The sequence below is a fragment of the Hypanus sabinus genome, chromosome 11 (assembly GCF_030144855.1).
Source record: "Hypanus sabinus isolate sHypSab1 chromosome 11, sHypSab1.hap1, whole genome shotgun sequence".
Taxonomy (NCBI): domain Eukaryota; kingdom Metazoa; phylum Chordata; class Chondrichthyes; order Myliobatiformes; family Dasyatidae; genus Hypanus; species Hypanus sabinus.
Genome location: NC_082716.1, coordinates 3,742,881 through 3,764,182, shown reverse-complemented (window position 1 = coordinate 3,764,182; position 21,302 = coordinate 3,742,881). Strand labels below are relative to the sequence as shown.

Sequence of the window (21,302 nt, the reverse complement as noted above, 5' to 3'; positions counted from 1 at the left end):
TGTGCCACTTGAAAACAGGTTCACCCTCTTGGAAACTGTCGAGACAGAAGACATTGCCAGTCTGAGAGGTGGACAGGTCTGCGAGTCAAAAATTGGCACTGAAGCAAAGCTGAAGAGACAGACATCAAGCAGAGCTGTGGTAGTAGGGGACTCCATAGTGAGAGGCACAGAAAGGGGTTTCTGCGGCAACAGGTGGGATTTAAGGATGGTGTGTTGCCTCCCTGGAGCCAGGATCCAGGACGTCACAGACTGATTGCCAAGTGCAATAGGGATCGATGTAAGAAGCAAGGAGAGTAATGGATTAAAAGTATTATATATGAATGCACGAAGTATAAGAAATAAAGTGGATGAGCTTGAGGCTCAGTTGGAAATTGGCAAATATGATGTTGTAGGAATAACAGAGATATGGCTGCAAGAGGACCAGAGCTGGGAAATGAATATTCAAGGATATACGTCCTATGAAAAGGACAGACAAGTGGGCAGGGGGTGGGGTGGCTCTGCTGGTGAGGAATGAAATTCAGTCCCTTGCAAGGGGTGACACAGAATCAGGAGATGTAGAGTCAGTATGGATAGAATTGAGAAATCGTAAGGGCAAAAAGACCCTAATGGGAGTTATCTACAGGCCCCCAAATAGTAGCCTGGGTGCAAGTTGAATCAAGAGCTAAAACTAGCATGCTGCAAAGGTAATGCTATGGTTGTAATAGGGGATTTCAACATGCAGGTAGACTGGGAAAATCAGGTTGGTACTGGACCCCAAGAAAGGGAGTTTGTGGAGTGCCTCTAAGATGGAAGAGCAGCTTATACTGGAGCCTACCAGGGAGAAGACAATTCTGGATCTAGTGTTGTGTAATGAACCGGATTTGATAAGGGAACTCAAGGTAAAGGAGCCATTAGGAAGGAGGTAGTGACCATAATATAATAACTTTTAATCTACAATTTGAGAGGGAAAAGGGAAAATCGGAAGTGTCAGTATTACAGATGAACAAAGGGAGCCATGAAGGAGGAACCAGCCAAAGTTGACTGGAAGGACACCCTAGCAGGGATGACAGTGGAACAACAATGGCAGGTATTTCTGGGAATAATACAGAAGGTGCAGGATCAGTTCATTCCAAAGATTCTAAGGGGAGTAGGGGGCAACCATGGCTGACAAGTCAAGGACAGCGTAAAAATAAAAGAGAAGTATAACATAGTGGGAAGCCAGAAAATTGGGAAACTTTTAAAGAGCAACAGAAGATTACTAAAAAGGCAATATGGGGAGAAAAGATGAGGTACGAAGGTAAGATAGCCAAGAATCTAAAGGAGGATAGTAAAAGCTTCTTTAGGTATGTGAAGAGGAAAAAGTTAGTTAAGTCCAAAGTTGGGCCCTTGAAGGCAGAAACGGGTGACTGTAGATTAAAGCTTATCATATTACGGTCTCTATGCCCATGACTGTGTGGCTAGGCATAGCAAAAATACCATCTATAAATTTGCTGACGATACAACAAATGTTGGTAGAATCTCAGGTGGTGATGAGAGGGCATACAAGAATGAGATATGCCAATTAGTGGAGTGGTGTCACAGCAACAACCTTACACTCAATGTCAGTAAGATGAAAGAGCTGATTCTGGACTTCAGGAAGGGTAAAATGAAGGAACACATACCAATCCTCAGAGGGATCAGAAGTGGAGAGTGTGAGCATTTTCAAGTTTCTGGGTGTCAAGATCTCTGAGGACCTAACCTGGTCCCAACATATCAATGCAGTCATAAAGAAGGCAAGACAATGGCTATATTTCATTAGGAGGTTGAAGAGATTTGGTATGTCAACGAATGCACTCAAAAACCTCTATAGATGTACCGTGGGGAGCATTCTACAGGCTGCATCACTGTCTGGTATGGTGGGCTATGACACAGGCCTGAAGGAAGCTGCAGAGGGTTGGAAATTTAGTCGGCTCCATCTTGGGTACCAGCCTACAAAATACCCAGGACATCTACAAGGAGCGATGTCTCAGAAAGGCAGTGTCCATTATTAAGGGCCTGTAGCACCCATGGTATGCCCTTTTCTCACTGTTACCATCAGGTAGGAGACACTGAAGCTTGAAGGCATACACTCAACAATTCAGGAACAGCTCCTTCCCCTCTACCATCCGATTTCTAAACGAACATTAAACCTATGAACACTACCTCACTTTTTTAATATATATTATTTGTTCTTTGCACAATTTTTTAATCTATTGAATATACATAACTGTAACTGATTTGCTTATTTACTTATTATTATTTTATTGTTTTTTCTTCTTCTATTTATGTATTTCATTGAACTGCTGCTGCTAAGTTAACAAATTTCATGACACATGCCGGTAATAATAAACCTATCCTGATACTGAGATGGCCAAGGGGAAGAAGCTGTTTCTGAATCATTGAATGTGTGCCTTCAGGATTCTGTATCTCCCTCCAGGTGGTAGCAATGTGAACAAGGCATCACCTGGATGACAGAGTCCTTAATTGATGGATGCTACCTTTTTGAGGCATTGCTCCTTCAGAGTCCTTAATTGATGGATGCTACCTTTTTGAGGCATTGCTCCTTCAGATGTCCTGGATACTATAGTAGCTAGTGACCATGATGGAGTTGACTGAGTTTATAACTCTCTGCAGTTTATTTCAACCCTATTCAGTAGTACCCCCACTCCCAGTGTTGCACCAGTTAAATGCTCTCCATTGTACATCTGTAGAAATTTGTGAGTGTCCTTTGGTGACATATCAAATCTCCTCAAACTCCTAACGGTGATGCAGCCTGTCAGAGTGCTCTCCATGGTACATCTTTAGAAGTTTTTGAATATTTTATTTGACGAACTAAATCTCTTCAAACTCCTAATGAAATATAGTCGCTGTCTTACCTTCTCTATAGCTGCATCAATATGTCAGATTCAAGTAAGAACCGCAGAGATCTTGACACCCAGGAACTTGAAATAGCTCACTCTCTCCACTTCTGATCCCTCCATGAGGACTGGTGTATGTTCTCCCATCTTATTCTTCCTGAAGTCCACAATCAACTCTTTGGTCTCATTGACGTTGAGTATAAGGTTATTGCTGCGACACCACTCAACTAACAAGTATTACTTGCTCCTGTAAGCCCTTCTGAAACCATCTGAAATTCTGCCAACTATAGTTATTTCATCTGCAAATTTATAGATGGCATTTGAGCTATGCCTAGCCACATAGTCATGGGCGTAGGTCTTCCAGTTAGGAAGTCAAGGATAGAGTTTCAGAGGATCAATTTTTGGAACTTTTTGATCAGAACTGAAGGAATGATTATGTTAAACACTGAACTGTAGTCAATAAACAGCATCCTAATACAGGCATTTGTATTGTCCAGGTGATCCAAGGCCACGTGAAGAGCCAATGAGATCGAATTATTTACATCAATCCTGGAATCATTCTGGTGAATTTTCTCTAAACCCTCTCCAATGTCAGAATACTCTTTGGGCTCCTTATTTTATCTTGAGCTGTATTCCCTGGAGTTCAGGAGAATGAGGGAGGAATCTCACAGAAACATTCCAAATGTTAAAAGGCCTGAACAAATTAGATATGGCAAAGTTATTTTCCATGGTAGGGGATTCAAGAACAAGAGAGCACAACTTCAAGATTGAAGGACATCCATTTAAAACTGAGATGTGGAGAAATTACTTTAGTCAGAGGGTGGTAAATCTGTGGAATTTGTTGCCACAAGTGGCTGTGGAGGGCAAGTCACTGGGTGCATTTAAGGCAGAGATAGATAGGCTCTTGATTAACATAGACACAGAAAACCTACAGCACAATAGAGGCCCTTCGGCCCACAAAGTTGTGCCAAATATGACCCTACCTTAGAAATTACTAGGCTTACCTATAGTCCTCTATTTTTCTAAGCTCCATGTACCTATCCAAAAGTCTCTTAACAGACCCTATCGTATCTGCCTCCACCATCTTTGCTGGCAGCCCATTCCATGCAGTCACCACTCTATGAGTAAAAAACTTACTCCTGACATCTCCTCTGTACCTACTTCCAAGCATCTTAAACATGTGTCCTCTTGTGGCAACAATTTCAGTCCTGGGAAAAAGCCTCTGACTATCCACATGATCAATGCCTCTCATCATCTTGTACACTTCCATCAGGTCACCTCTCATTCTCTGTCACTTCAAGGAGAAAAGGCCAAGGAGATTAGCCAGGGCATCAAAGGGTATGGGATGAAGGCAGTGGGAATGACTGAAAGAATTGGATCAGCCCATGACTGAATGGCGGAGCAGACTTGATGGGCAGAATGGCCTACTTCTGCTCCTACATTTTATGGTCTTATGGAATTGGCCGCAGACAGTGTGGTGAAAGGCAAATTGCTGGGGGTCCAGGTCTTTGCTGAAACAGGAGTGAATTCTAGCCGTAACCAACACTTTCAAAGCTCCCTTTCTCATATAAATTGAAGCTGATGCAAATGTATTTCATGCTCTGTGCACGATTTCACTTGTTGACATTTTATTATGCTTACAGCAACAGCACATGCTTTCCAAGCTAACAAGGGAGGAAACATCAAATGTCTAAGATGTCAATGCATGAGAATTATTCCAAATAGAAGATGCTGGGTAAGAACAAATGGAGAAATAGACCAGGATTACATTATTTTGATCAACAAAGACTGGAGGTCAACATGTGGGGTAGAAATAAATGTATAGCATAGTATTTACAATTCCTGAACTAGCCTAGCCTACAAATATCTTGTATAGAACTTTCCTTTGATGCTTTTTATAATTCTGAGCCCTTCATACCAGCTGATGTCTCATTCTCTTTTCTAGAAAGAATGTCCCCAATTTAGTTGATTTTATGAGGGACATTTGATGACTCTGGGCCTGTACTCACTGACATTTAGAAGAATGAGGGGAGATTTCATAAATCCTTTTGAATATTGAAATGCTCAGATAGAGTGGATGTGGAGATGGACTTCCTATAGTGGTGGAGTCTAGGTCCAGAGGGTACAAGAATAGAGAGATATCATTTAGAGCAGAGATGAAGAGGAATCTCTAAGTGTGCAGATGGCATCAAACACTTGCCTGCACTCTGTTCTCATCTTTGTTGACATCAACCCCCAACCTTGCTCGACACCTCAGAGAAGCAATTGAGTCGATCATGGACTCACAACCCGTATCCAGACCATCAGGCTATACATTTCGCTTCAAACTCACCAAACTCCCTCAGAGAGAGCAAAGCGCAGGAAGACAAATCAGCCCAAAAACACACCATAAAAATGTAAATCACAGGTTCCAATTGCACACAGCTTAGTAGTAGAATCATATTTGAAATAAGTAAAAGAAGCAGTTTGTGAACTGTCTGCAGGGAATCGCCGTTGGTCGCAGTGTTCGCTGGCACTGGTTGTGGAGGCCTAGTCATTCAGTATAGTTAAAGCAGATATTGATAGATTCTTGATTAGTCAGGGTGTCAAAAGTTACAGGAAGAAGGTAGGAGAATGAGGTTGAGAGAGATAATAAATCAGCCATAATGGAATAGAGGTTCAGATTTGATGAGCCAAAGGGTAATTCAGCTTGTCTGTCACCTAGTCTTTAACATTATCAAAACAGAAACAGATGCAGAGCTTAGTTAATTGTCAGATATTTAATGACAATTGAATTTATATAATTGCTTGAAATATATGGCCCAATTTGCTTTCCATGTTGATACTTTACAGCAAGCAACAGTAAAAGCTCTTACCATAATCAGAAAGTGTGCAGACATGTGCAAAAGATAGTAACATGTCCAACATAGAGACTGCATCAGACAGCTTATACAGGCAATGGATGTGTTTGTAGATTTTGGCCAGGAGTTTGCAAACCACCCTAAAGAAAGTCAAAAATGTTTCTTTAATGCCAACAGTTAAAAATTTTCTAACTGATGAGTATGTGAAAAATGTGTAACATTAAGCACATTGATAGGGCCCTGACCTAAGTCAACTTAAACTGAATGAACAGATAATTTGCTGCCAGTTATTGAGCATCGCAACAGTGCAGTAGAGCAGTCCGCTCACAGCTCCAGTGACTCACCCTTAATCTGACCTCCCGTGCTGTCTGTGCGGAGTTTGCACCACCTCCGAGACCACAGAGGTTTTGCCACTTAATAGAGATGAGGCTTGAGTCAAAAGCTGAGTAGCAGAAACAACTCAGTAAGGAACAATAACTTTAGTAATAGACCATAAGGAGCCACAAAACAAGTGAGAACAGACATCAACACAACAGACAACAAGGTAGATTTTAGGCAGGGAGAGTGAAAGCTCGAAGCCACTGGTTGAGTCCCAGTGGTTCAATTAGAAGGGCTTATTTCTGTGCTGTACCAGTCTCATCACTGTATTTTTTTTACAGTTTCCATGATAAGAGTTACTGGCATTTTAAATAGTCACACTTTACAATCAGTGAAACACTCAGGCGGCACAGTAGCGCAGCAGTTAGCAGAACATTATTACAGCACTAGCGGACCAGCTTCAATCTCCGCCACTGCCTGAAAGGAGTTTGTACGTTCTCTCTGTGACTGCATGGGTTTTCTCTGGATACTCTGGTTTAGTCCCACATTCCAAAGATATACAGTTAGTAGGTTAGTTGGTCACATGGGTGTAATTGGATGGCACTGGCTAGGTAGACCAGAAGGGCCTGTTACCATTGCTGTATCTCTAAACAAAAAGAAATAAACAGTCTGTTTTAAAAAGTAGAATTCATCACACTGGAGAAAAACTGGGAGCCCATTTGTTCAACTGCAAATCCAACAAACAAGCATTTTCTGGATATCATTTCAGACCTAAGTATGGGCCAGAACACCCTTCGTCTTGTTTAGAACAGTGGTGTGAGATGGGTTCTAGCTACACGAGGGCATGAACAATGCCTCAGATTAACAGCGCATCCAAAAAAATTTCAAGCTGTTAGTGATACTAGGCTTTAGCAATCCACTGAGATTGTCAGCCTCAGATTGGAGATCCTGCCCCATGGGCAAAAGGGCCACCAACTGATCCACTGGTGAGGCCAAATTTGGAGTATTGCTACAGTTCTGTTCACCTACCTACAAAAAAAGATATCAATAACCTTGGAAACGTTAGACAAAATGTACAAGGATGTTGCCGGGACTGTTATGGGAAAGTTAAATAGGTTAGGAATGAGGGAAGATTTGATCAAGGTATACAAAATTATGAGGGTTATAGTTAGGGTAAACTCAAGCAGGCTTTTTCCATGGAGGTTAGATGAGATTAAAACTAGAGGCCATAGGTTAAAAGTGAAAGGTGAAATGTTTAAAGGGAACATGAGAGAGAACTTTTTCACTTAAAGGGTGGGGCAAATGGGGGACAAGCTGGCAGAAGTAGTGAATGTGGTTTCAATTTCAACATTTAAGAAAAGCTTGGGTAAGTACATGGATGGGAGGGGTATGGTCCAGGTGCTGGTTGATGAGACTAGGCAGAGTAAGCTCAGCACAGACAATACAGACTAAAGGGACTGTTCCTGTGCTGCAGTGTTCTATGACTGTAACTCTATAACTACAATCCGTAACTGCCACCCAATGACAAACTTTCATTCTTAGTTTAAGTAGTCTTGATCAAATGACCCTCAATAACAGAATATATTTTTAAAGAATATGTTTTATGAATATTTGTAATCTCCTTACAAATAAGTCATGTGGTAAATCTCCCTCAAAGATTCTTGGCACCGTTCATTCATTTTAATTAGGTCGGCAGTGGTGAAGTTGTAGGTATTCTTCAGAACTGTGACCTGCACAGAAAAGCACAAGTGAGAGTCATGTCAGGGTGGGCATGAGGAAGACCAAGTCGCTTATAAATGCCACACAGCCTGTTGCAGCTGTCATAGCAGTTAGTATAAAACTTTTCAGTGCCAATGAATATAAGTTTGATTCCTGCTACTTACTGTCTGTAAGGAGTTTATACGTTCTTCTCATGACATTGTGGATTGCCTCCTTGTTCTAAGGTTTCCACCCAAATTTGAAAGTTACTGAATTATGGGCATGCTATGTTATTGGCGACATACGTGGGCTGCCCCCAGCACAGCCTTTGAGTGTGTTGGTTGTTGACACAAATGGCAATTTTACCATATGTTTCAATGTACATGTGACAAATAAAGCTAATCTTTATGTTAAAATGGCTAGATACTGCATAGCTGAACATCTTTTCTTTGTTGGATCTTCGTCTACCTCTGTGTGGTCAGCTGGATTTAGTATGAAATGACTAATTCAGTTGTGACAAATGGGAACAGTCAATAGGAATGGAAAATAACTGTTTTGAACACAAACAGCTGCAGGAAATCCCAAAGCAATTCAGTTGTATTCTGGACTGCAAGACTATTTACAAAGGAATATTTACGAATGAGATTATTTAATCTATGTAATATTCCTGACCTGGGCCCTAACATACAGAATATAGGGTAGAGCCTTAGCTCAGAATTAGAATCAGGTTTATTATCACCGACATATGTCGTGAAATATGTTGTTTTCTGCCAGCAGTACAATGCAAGACAAAAATAATTACTCAAAGCTGCAATATGAAATACAGTGGATTCTGGTTAAATGGGACATTATTCACTTGAAGCATGGTGTAGTGTCCAACAGCCGCACAAGTGCATGTGACGTGTTCAGCAAAAGACTTCAGCCTCAAATAAGTGGCATAGTATCTCAAATAAACTAAGGGAATCCCAGATACTCTCTTCAAGAGTTGTCCCAAGTAAGTGGCTGCCCCTATTAACTGATGGCACAATTAACCAGAGTCACTTGTATTTAAAAAATAAGGTGGAAACAGACAGCAAAATAGTGAGTTAGTATTCCAATCACAAACAAGAGAAAATCCAAGCAGCACACTCAAAATGCTAGAGGAACTCAGCAGGCCAAGCAGCATCTATGGAAAAGAGTACAGTTGACGCTGAGGAAGGATCTCGGCCCAAAAGGTCAACTATACCCTTTTCCATACATGCTGCCTGGCCTGCTGATTCTTCCAGTATTTTCTGTGAGTAGAGTGAGTTAGTGTTCATGGGTTCATTGTCCATTCAAAATTCTGATGGGAGGAGGGAAGAAGCTGTTCCTAAAATATAGTGTGTGTGTCTTCAGGCTCTTGTACCTTCTTCTTGATGGTAGCAATGAGAAGAGAGCATGTCCTAGAAGTAAATGTCCTTAAAGATGGATGTCAACCATTAAGGTAGCTGAATACCTCAAAAGATATTTAGATTGCTCATTCTAGAAACACCACTTAACAGGATTCTGCAGTTATCAGTGAACTGCTTTCACTCACAATTGACTTCCAAACAACACTGAACTTCTTTCTCAGTGTCCTACCCCACAAAAATTCCAGGAAATGCAGGAAAACCTTTTTGGCAAAGCAAAACTAGCCCCTTGCAAAGCCTCCCAGTTTTAAAAACAATAATGTCATTAGAAAGCAGGGACTGCAGATGCTATAACCTAGAGCAATAAACACTCTGCTGAAGGAACTCTGTGGGTGGATCAGTATCTGTTGGGGGGGGGGGGAGGGAATTGTGCCATTTCAGGCCTAACACTGCATCAGAACTGAGTGGGGAGAGGGAAGATGGCCAATATGAAGACAGGGAGGATTTTGTTCAAACCTATTAAATATTAAAAGTGAATGTGGAGAGGATGGTTCCTATAACGGGGAAGTCTAAGACTAGAGGGCACAGATTCAGAATAGAGGGACAACCATTTAGAATAGAGATGAGGAGGAATTTCTTTAGCCAGAGGATGGTGAATCTATGGAATTCATTGCCACAGACAGCTATAGAAGCAAAATCGCTGGGCATGTTTAAAGAAAAGATTGATGGGTTCTTGATTAGTAAGGGCATCAAAGGTTAAGACTATAAGTCAAAGGAGGAGAATTAGGCCATTTGGCCCACCAAGTCTGCTCCACCATTCAGTCATGGCTGATCCTTTTCTCCCCTCCTGAAGTGCCAATTATTTACTCTTTTCCATCGCTGCTCCCTGGCCTGCTAAATTTCTCCAGCATTCTGTGTGTGTTGGTCAGAAGAAGGGGTTGGGAAGGGGCAGTGAAAAACACAAGAGAGAAGAGTTCCCTGAAATCAGAAAGTTCAGCATTCATACCATTGCGTTGTAGACCAACCAGACTAAGAAAATGTTATTGTTCCTCTAGCTTGCATTGGGGTCCCATCCTGGCAATGATGAAGGCTGAGGGTGGGCAGGTTAATGTAGGAATGGGAAGAATTGTAATGGAATTTATGGTTTAAAATGGCGCTACTGAAAAGGTGCGACAGCTTGCTGGTTAATCATAAGGCAACAGAATCAACTAAAAACATTAGTTATAACATCTTTTCTAAAGCAAAATGCGGTGAACTATTGCTGCAGTAAGTAAGAAGGCAGGTGGAGGTGAGGCTGGTTCAGGGAATGAGCTGTACTGGGGCATTGCGAGGTGCAACATGTTTGAGCCAGAGTAGTAGAGAGTTCATATCGCAACTGGAGATGGTGTGAGCGATTTGGAGAAGAGTTTTGACGCCCATCCATCTAACTCAGGTGCAAGGTTGGATCACTCCAAGTGCCAAACCAATTTGGAGAGATCGAGAACGGCTATGGGCTGGGTGGTCCAGGTCATACTGGGGAGTCGCACTTCTTGGTGCTTAAACAATTTAAACATCGGCCCAGACATATTGGAAGCCCAAGTGTCATGTACAGAGGCAAGGATCAGCTGATTTTGCTCACACTCCTGCATATGTTTATCCTTTCTTTGTGGCACCAAGGCTGTGAACTAATCTGGCCACTGTGCATTTCTGCCCTCCAGCTGCTCCATGAGCGGATCTGGGACTCAGTCTGCCTTGGGATTGTTAACTTCTATTGTATGCATGATGTGTACTTTTCCTTTCTCTTTCTCTATGCAGTGGTTTTTAGACTTTTCTTAGTTGGGTTATTTGGGTTTCTTGCTTTGTTGCTGCCTGTAAGCAAACACATTTCAAGGTATATAATTTGTACATTCTTGGATAATAAATGTGCTTTGAACCTTTGAATAAAACTGGGAGTTTAGAATTGCCGCTGCAGTCGGTGTATAAGTGCTCTGTCTCAGAAAAACAGCGTCTGTTATTAAGGACCTCCAGCACCCAGGGCATGCCCTTTTCTCACTGTTACCATCAGGTAGGAGGTACAGGAGCCTGAAGGCACACACTCAGTGATTCAGGAACAGCTTCTTCCCCTCTGCCATTGGATTCCTAAATGGACTTTGAAGCTTTGTACACTACCTCACTTTTTAAAATATACGGTACATAATTGATTTATTTGTAACTCCCTGGGTCGCCTCAGGCTGGCTCAGCTCGTTCTCGTCTAGGGGGAGCAGCCTTCGGCCCCGCCAAACTGGGTAATCAGCTGGTGTGGATGCTGTGTGATGTCCCCGCCTCGCCCAAAAACAGACAGTACACCATATGCGATTAAATGAGTACAATTTATAAAGGTTACTATAACTAAGTGATTAATAACGATACAGTATATATGAAGAGAAAATTAAAGAAAAGGCGCCAAACTTATCAAAGTCCAAACCACTTCCTGCACAACCGTTGGAGCTCAATTACTGAAGTCTTCTGGCCACTATTCGATCCCCTCCGAACTCCTCGACTTGCAGCTCAGGACCCTCCGAACTCCTCGACTCTCCAAACAGCTCAGGACCCTCCGAGTGGTCAACCAAGCACATCTAGCTTCATCCCCCCCCACTCGGAGAATCTCCCGGCCTCGGACCCCCCTTTGGGGTCCGATCCTCGCCCAGCTTAGAGCATTGCATCCTCTCTCATGACCCCCTCGCGCCGCTCTGCCCAAAAGCCCGTCAACAAAAGCTTACAGACTCAGAAGAAAGAACATTAATCCCCATTTGGTTTACAAAGGAATACCATTCTCGTTATCAGTAAATTAGCATTCCCGCTAGTTAACAAAAGGAAACCCTTTCCCAACAGTAATAAAGAAAAAAAAAGAAACCCCCTTTACATATTTATTATCATGTTTTATTTTATTTTATTTTATTTATTATTGTATATTTTTTCTCTCTCTGCTAGACTATGCATTGCATTGAACTGCTGCTTCTAAGTTAACAAATTTCACGTCACATGCTGGTGATAATAAACCTGATTCTGATCTCACTGGTGTGGAGGAGGTCACATCAGGAACACCCAATTCACTAGGAAACAGCTTCTACTCCCAGACTGGGAGACAACTGAACTCCCTGGCTCCAACCCAAGTCTCTTCATGTATAAAGCACCAGTAGTATTATACTGTTTATTTTTTAAACTGTAAATTTACTTGTGCTAATATTGCTTTATAAGTTATGTGTGAGAGTTACTATATATACTGTGTTGTGCTACAGAAACATTGTTTCGTTTGATGGTATATGTATACATAGATATTAAGGAAGAGGATGTGCTGGAGCTTTTGAAAAGCATCAAGTTGGATAAGTCACAGGGACCAGACGTGATGCACCCTAAGCTACTGTGGGAGGTGAGGGAGGAGATTGATGAACCTCTGGCGATGATCTCTGTCTCATCAATGAGGACGGGAGAGGTTCCAGAGGATTGGAGGGTTGCGGATGTTGTTCCCTTATTCAAGAAAGGGAGTAGAGATAACCCAGGAAATTATAGACCAGTGAGTCTTACTTCAGTGATTGGTAAGCTGATGGAGAAGAGCCTGAGAGGCATGACCTATGAACATCTGGAGAGGCATAATTTGATTAGGAATAGTCAGCATGGCTTTGTCAAAGGCAGGTCTTGCCTCACGAGCCTGACTGAATTTTTTGAGGATGTGACTAAACACATTGAGGAAGGTAAAGCAGTAGATGTAGTGTATATGGATTTCAGCAAAGCATTTGACAAAGTACCCCATGTAAGGCTTATTGAGAAAGTAAGGAGGCAAAGGATCCAAGGGGACATTGCTTTGTATATCCAGAACTGCCTTGCCCACAGAAGGCAAAGAGAGGTTGTAGACGGGTCATATTCTACATGGAGGATGGTGACCAGTGGTGTGCCTCAGGGATCTGTTCTGGGACCCTTACTCTGTGTGATTTTTATAAATGACATGGATGAAGAAGAGGAGTAAGTTTGCTGATGACACAAAGGTTGGGGTTGTTGTGGATAGTGTGGAGGGCTGTCAGAGGCTACAGTGGGACATTGATAGGATGCAAATCTGGGCTGAGAAGTGCCAGATGGAGTTCAATCCAGATAAGTGTGAGGTGGTTCACTTTGGTAGGTCAAATATAATAATAGAATGTAGTATTATTGGCAAGACTCTTGGCAATGTGGAGGATCAGAGGGATCTTGGGATCTGAGTCCATAGGACACTCAAAGCTGCTACGCAGGTTGACTCTGTGGTTAAGAAGGCATACGGAGCATTGGCCTTCATCAATTGTGGGATTGAGTTTAAGAGCTGAGAGATAATGTTGCAGCTATATAGGACCCTGGTCAGACTCCACTTGGAGTACTGTTCTTAATTCTGGTCGCCTCACTACGGGAAGGACATGGAAACCATAGAAAGAGTGCAGAGGACATTTATTAGGATGTTGCCTGGATTGGGGAGCATGCCTTATGAGGATAGGTTGAGTGAACTTGGCCTTTTCTTCTTGGAGCAACGGAGGTTGAAAGATGACCTGATTGAGATGTACAAGATAATGAGAGGCATTGATTGCGTGGATAGCCAGGGCTGAAATGGCTAGCATGAGAGGGCATAGTTTTAAACGTGCTTGGAAATAGGTACAGAGATGTCAGGGGTAAGTTTTTAATGCAGGGAGTGGTGAGTGTGTGGAATGGGTTGCCAGCTGTGGTGGTGGAGGTGGAAACGATAGGGTCTTTTAAGAGACTCCTGGATGGATACATGGAGCTTAGAAAAATAGAGGGCTATGGGTAAGCCTAGGTAGTTCTAAGGTAAGGACACATTTGGCACAGCTTTGTGGGCCAAATGGCCTGTATTGTGCTGTAGGTTTTCTGTTTCTGCACATGTATGTTTGAATGACATAAACAGAAACATAGAAATCTACAGAATGAATTGGATGAAATTGTTATGGGAAACAGAGAAATGGAAGAAGAATTTAATAAGTACTTTAGATCTGTCTTCACCAAGGAAGATACAAGCAATCTCCCAGATGTATGGATGGGCCAAGGACATAGGGTAACAGAGGAAATGAAACAGATTGACATCAGGAAGGAAACGGTGATGAGTAGACCGATGGGACTGAAGGCTGACAAATCCCCAGGTCCAGATAGTCTGCATCCTAGGAGACTAAAGGAATAAAGGAGGTGGCCCTGGAAATTGTGGATGCATTGGTAATCATTTTCCAATGTTCCTTAGATTCAGGATCAGTTCCTGAGGATTGAAAAATGGCTAATGTTATCCCACTTTTTAAGAAAGAAGGGAGGGAGAAAACAGAGAACTATTGACCTGTCAGCCTGACATCGGTGGGGATGATGCTAGAGTCCATTATTAAAGATGAAATAGTGGCATATCTAGATAGCAGTGACAGGATTGGGGTGAGCCAGCATGGATTTACCAAAGGTAAATCATGCTTGACTAATCTATTGGAGTTTTTCGAGGATGTAACCAGGAAGTTAAGCAAGAGAGATCCAGTGGATGTAGCGTATCTCGATTTCAGAAGGCATTTGATAAGGTCCCACATAGGAGATTGGTGGGTAAAATCAAAGCTCATGGCATTGGGGAGAAGACATTGACATGGATAGAAAACTGGTTGGCAGATAGAAAGCAAAAGGTAGCAGTGAATGGGTGTTTCTCGGAATGGCAGGTGGTGACTAGTGGGGTGCCACAGGGCTCGGTATTGGGACCACAGCTGTTTACAATTTACATTCAACAATTTAGATGAAGGCATTGAGAATAACATCAGCAAATTTGCTGATGATACTAAGCTGGGTGGCAGTGTGACATGTGATGAGGATGTTAGGAGAATTCAGAGTGACTTGGATAGGCTGGGTGAGTGGGCTGATACCTGGCAGATGATGCTTAATGTGAATAAGTGTGAGGTTATCCACTTTGGGAGTAAGAACAGGAAGGCAGATTATTATCTGAACGGTGTAGAGTTAGATAAGGGAGAAATACAAAGAGATCTAGGAGTCCTTGTTCATCAGTCACTGAAGGTGAATGAGCAAGTGCAACAGGCAGTGAAGAAGGCTAATGGAATGTTGGCCTTTATTACAAAGGGAATTGAGTACAAGAGCAAGGAAATCCTCTTGCATTTGTACAGAGCCCTGGTGAGACCACACCTGGAGTATTATGTACAGTTTTGGTCTCCAGGGTTAAGGAAGGACATCCTGGCTGCAGAGGAAGTGCAGCGTAGATTCACAAGGTTAATTCTTGGGATGTCTGGACTGTCTTACACAGAGAGGTTAGAGAGACTGGGCTTGTACACGCTGGAATTAAGGAGATTGAGAGGGGATCTGATTGAAACATATAAGATTATTAAGGGATTGGACAAGATAGAGGTAGGAAATATGTTCCAGATGCTGGGAGAGTCCAGTACCAGAGGGCATGGTTTGAGAATAAGGGGTCGGTCATTTAGGACAGAGTTAAGGAAAAACTTCTTCTCCCAGAGAGTTGTGGGGGTCTGGAATGCACAGCCTCGGAAGGCAGTGGAGGCCAATTCTCTGGATGCTTTCACGAAGGAGCTAGATAGGTATCTTCTGGATAGGGGTATCAAGGGATATGGGGACAAGGCAGGAACCGGGTATTGATAGTAGATGATCAGCCATGATCTCAAAATGGCGGTGCAGGCTCGAGGGGCCGAATGGTCTACTTCTGCACCTATTGTCTATTGTCTACAGCTCATTGCAGGCCCTTTGGCCCACAATGTTGTGCTGACCATGTAACCTACTCTGGAAACCGCACAGAATTTCCCTACCGCATAGCCCTCTATTTTTCTAAGCTCTATGTATCTATCTAAGAGTCTCTTAAAAGACCCTTTTGTATCCACCTCTACCACCTTTGCTGGCAGTACATTCCATGCACCCACCACTCTCCATGAAAAGCTGAAATGCAATGAACCACCTCACACTTATCTGGGTTGAACTCCATCTGCCACTTCTCAGCCCAGTTCTGCATCCTGTCAATTTCCTGCTGTAATCTCTGACAGCCCTCCACACTGTCCACAACACCCCCAACTTTGGCATCATCAGCAAACTTACTAACCCACCCTTCTACTTCCTTATCCAGGTAATTTATAAAAATCACAAAGAGGAGGGGTCTCAGAACAGATCCCTGTGGAACACTACTGGTTACCAACCTCAATGCAGAATATGAACCATCTGCAACCACACTTTGCCTTCTGTGGGCAAGCCAATTCAGGATCCACAAAGCAAGATCTCCTTGGATCCCATGCCAAATTACTTTCTGAATGTGCCATGCATGGGGATCCTTATCAAACGCCTTACTGAAATCCATATACACTACATCACTCACTGCTCTACCTTCATCAATATGTTATGTTACATCCTCAAAGAAGTCAATCATGTTCATAAAGCATGAATTGCCCTTGACAAAGCCATGCTGACTATCCCTAATCAGACAACATCTCTCCAAATCCTGCCTCTCAGGGTCCTCTCCAACAACATGCCCACCACTGAAGTCAGACTCACTGGTCTACAATTTCCTGGGTTATCTCTACTCCATATCTTGAACAAGGGAACAATGTTTGCAACCTTCCAATCCTCTGGCACTTCTCATGTCCCTATTGATGAAGCAAAGATCATTGCTAGAGGCTCAGCAATCTCTTTCTTCACTTCCCACAGTAGCCTAGGGTATATCTCGACTGGTCTCAGCGACTTATCCAACTTAATACCTTTCAAAAGCTCTAGCCCATCCTCTTTCTTAATGTATATACACTCAAACATTTCAGTCCGCTGTAAGTCATCCCCGTAATTGCCATAAATTGAACTTGAATGTGTTGATTAGAAGTCAAGATGATGGCTATCCAAGCCAGATATCCTAATTCCTGCATCATGGTGTGGTATGGAAATTCCGATATATAGGAACACAAGAGGCTACAGAGTGTAGTGGACAGCCCGGTCCATCATGGGTACAGCCTTCCACATCATTGGCAAAAACAGTTGCTGCCTCAAGTAAGCAGCATTTATCATCAAGAATTCTCACAATCTGGGTCATGTCCTCTTCTCACTGCTGCCTTCAGGAAGAAGGTACAGAAGCTGAAGGCCCACGCCACCAGCTTCAGGAACAGCTACTTTCCTACAACCTTGAACCAATCTCTGTATAATTTTGACTCTACCTCAGCAACAGAACATTACACACCAACTTTTGAACTCCCACACACTTGTCTCTGAGTGTCTCATTTTCTTTTATGTTCTTATTTTTGCACAACTGGAGGTCCATCAGCCAGTCCTCATCAGGAGATCAGAGGTAAAAAGTGTCAGAAACTTTAAATTTCTTGCCGTTATCACTTCAGAGGACCTGTCCAGGACCCAGCACATAAATAAATTTATGAGTAAAGCACAGAAGCACCTCTATTTTCTTAGAAGCTTGCTTAGATTGAAAATGACATCTAAAATTTTGACAAACGACTATAAATGTGTAGTGGAGAGTAGACTGACTGGCTGCATCACAGCCTGGTATGGAAACACCAATGCTCTTGAATGTAAAATTCCACAGAAAGGAATGGATATGGCCCAATCCATCACATTAATGCACACGGAGCGTTGTTGCAGGAAAGCAGCATCCATCATCAGGGACCCCCACCACCAATGACATGCTCTTTTCTCACTGCTGCCATCAGAAAGAAGGTACAGGAGTGGCAGGACTCACTCCACCAAGTTCAGAAATAGTTATTTCCCCTCAACCATTAGGCTCCTGAACCAGAGGGGATAACTTCACTCAAATTCACTCATCCCATCACTGAACTGTTCCCACAACTTTGGACTCACTTTCAAGGTGTCTTCATCTCATGTTCTCATTATTTATTGTTTATTTATTTATTTATTATTATTTCTTACTTTTTTCTTTTGTATTTGCACAGTTATTGTCTTTTGCACCCTGTTTGTCCACCCAGATAGATGTGGCCTTTCATTGACTCTATTATGGTTATTGGAATTATTGAGCATGCCTAGAAGAAAACAGATCTCAGGGTTGTATATGGTGACATGTATAGTGCTTATAAAATGTAATCATCCCTCCTTGGAAGTTTTCATGTTTTACAGCACTGAATCACAGTGGATTTCAGGAACAGCTACTTTCCTACAACTTCGAACCAATCTCTGTATAATCCTGACCCTACCTCAGCAACAGAACATTACACACCACCTTTTGCACTCCCACAACCTTGTGGGAGTGTGGTCAACAGAAAAAGACTCTTACATGTCAAAGTGAAAAAAAGATCTCTACAAAGGGATCAAAATTAATTACAAATATAAAACACTGTGATTCAATGGTTTAAAATAATAAAACATGAAAGCTTCCAAAGGGGGAAGAGTACTTTTATAGGCACTGTATGAACTTTGATAATAAGTTGACTTTGAACTCTTCACTATTTTGCATAAGTTCTGTTTAAATGATAGGATGTAGGTGTTGTTTATACCTATGTGCCTGTGATGCTGATGCAAGTTTTTCCATTGTACCTGCGCTTCCCCATTCTTATGCTGTGACAATAAAGTTCAAAGTACATTTATTTTCAAAGTATGCATACCATATACAACCTTGAGGTTCATTTTCTTGCAGGCAGCCACAAAACTAAGAAACACAATAGAATCCATGAAAAGCTTCAACTACAAAGGCCATCAAACATCCAATGTGGGGGAAAAAAAGAACAAATCATACTACAATAAATAAATAACATACAGAACATGAACCAGAGTCCCCAAAAGTGAGTCCAGAGCCAGTTCAACGATGAGGCGACTGAAGACAGTCAAGCATCATGCATCTCACATCTGATACCAGTATAACAGCACGAAGAGAGGGAGATGGGTCAATCGCAGGCAGACGGGATGGGCTCAGGTGGGGATCCTGGCTCGGATGGAGTAGTGAGCTGAACACCAGTTTGTCCTCTGCCCTCAGCCTCAAATACTTCATCTTTTAAATCTGACTCAGTGCTTAACTCAGCCTGGTCCCAACCACTTCAATCCGGCCTAAAGTCCACTCAAGCAATGGCCAACACAGCTGTACCTCCAGTCTTTAGAGTGCAGTTCGCCAAATCCTTCACGATCATACAGATGGTTCAAAAGCAAAACTCCCAAAGGGAAATTACAGGCTGTGGAATGCAGTAGTCATAGTGCAGAAAACAGTATAATTAGAAGAATAGTTATTAGATTTGTTAGCTGATTGTATATCGCCAGCATAATCTTGGAAACCCAACTTGAAACAAACTTAATAGAGAATTTCCAGGTTTAACAGCACAAGTTAAAATGCAGCAACAAATATATCAGAAGACTCAGTAAATAACTGACCTTGATGAACTCAGAAGGGAGCTGTCCACTTGGGAATGAACTTCCCTCACAATTCAGCTGAATAAAGAATCCTCGAGTAGTACTGAAGCTGGTCTTCAGAGGCAGGTTGTATTTCTCTCCCAGCTGCACTATCATTCCTAATCAGGTTGAGAGAGAAAACGTCAATACATTAAGTATTCAGGAAGTACCATCACTCTTACCCTACTGCAAAATTTATACACTCTTCAGAGTCATGTACAGCACAAAAATGGGTCTTTTAGGCCACCAAGTCCATGCTACCTTTCTGCCAATCTCAACTACTCCCAGTTGCGAGTAGAAGGATGGATCTTCCTTTTGCTGGTCTATTCAAATACCTGTCTAAATGCCTCTAAAGCATACTATTTTTATCTGATTTTATCACCTCCTTCAGCAATGTACTCCAGAGATACAATGCTGAACTCACCACAATTTTGGGCTGTTCAGATAATACAAAGCTTGCACTTCAATCGTGCATTTCATAACAGAAACACACTCAGTGGCCACTTTAATAATATGGTCTATACCTGATAAAGTGGTCACAGAGTGTACATTCATGGTCTTCTGCTGCTGTAGGTGATGTGTTGTGCATTCAGAGGTGCTCTTCTGCCCATCTGGTAACATGTGGTTATTTCAATTACTGTCAACTTCCTGTCAGCTTGAACCATTCTGTCCATTCTCCTCTGACCTGTCATTGTTAATGACCTCTCTCATTAACAAGGCACTTTCGACCACAGAACTACCACTCACTGGATTTTTTTTTGCATCATTCTCTGTAAACTCTAGAGACTGTTTTGTGTGAAAATCCCAGTTTCTGAGATACTCAACCCACCCATGTGGCACCAACCATCATGCCACTGTCAAAATCACTTAGATTACATTTCTTCCCCATTCTGATGTTTGATCTGAACAACAAATGAACCCCTTGATCATATTTGCAAGCTTTTGTACATTGATTGCTACTACATCATTGGCTGATTAGATATTTGCATTAACAAGCAGGTGTACCTAATAATGTGACCACTGATTGTATAAAGCTGCAGATGCTAGAAGAAAAAGCTATAACAGAAATACTGGAGAAACTCATCAGCTAAATATTAGCTCAGTAGTGGCACCATAATAGGCCAGATAATAAATATAGTTGCTGTGATTTTCATGTACTTTACACCAATTATTTTTCATTCACAAGGTAGTCTGTAAACTGGCACAGAAGGCCAGGTATTTAATCAAACATTAATGGTCACTGTAGAAGAACTGTAGCTACTGTTTGAAAAACACTTACAAGATTGTGATAAAGATCAACTAATTTCACCATAAACATTTACATCTATTAGAAAATTGCCATGGTGTGTTGGTCAGGGTGTGGCATGCAACAAAAACATTGAAAAATTATAAAGAATAAAGAATTATATAAAAATAAATCCAGAAATTTAAGTACGTATATGGAATAAGCCAATTTTTAAGATACAGAGAAATCAGGAAGAAAGGCAATGACAAAAGAGGTCTTTGACACAGAAGATGACAGGAGAAATTAAATGTCAAAAGTGATAATGGTACAAAAGGAAAGAGTAACAGAGCACTTCTAAAATTCATGAATACAGAGGAGGAGAAAATAGGAATCCTCAACTATAATGTTTTTATTATTCAGAATCAGAATCAGGTTTATTATCACTGACATGTACCATAAGATGTGCTGTTCTGCAGATGCAGTATGGTGCAATGTATTTAAAAAATACTCTTAGTTACAACAAGAAATATAAAAGTTAGTGTAAAAAATGTGATGGAGTACCAATGCTTTCATGGATGATTCAAAAGTCTGATACTAGAGGGGGGAAATCTGTCAGTTAAACATTCAGTGTGTGCCTTCAGTCTCCTGT

At 41.9% G+C, this 21,302-nt stretch overlaps 1 protein-coding gene across 1 annotated transcript in view; it reads right to left on the bottom strand.

Moving 5' to 3' along the window:
* The window catches only part of msh4 (mutS homolog 4), a 188,335-nt gene that overhangs the window by 29,761 nt on the left and 137,272 nt on the right, over positions 1 to 21,302 (bottom strand). The window contains exons 10-12 of the mRNA XM_059983705.1: positions 19,411 to 19,547; positions 7,640 to 7,743; positions 5,711 to 5,835 (exon numbers count right to left, since the gene is read on the bottom strand). Of these exons, the coding sequence (XP_059839688.1) occupies positions 5,711 to 5,835; positions 7,640 to 7,743; positions 19,411 to 19,547 (366 nt within the window). The remainder of the gene's footprint in view (positions 1 to 5,710; positions 5,836 to 7,639; positions 7,744 to 19,410; positions 19,548 to 21,302) is intronic.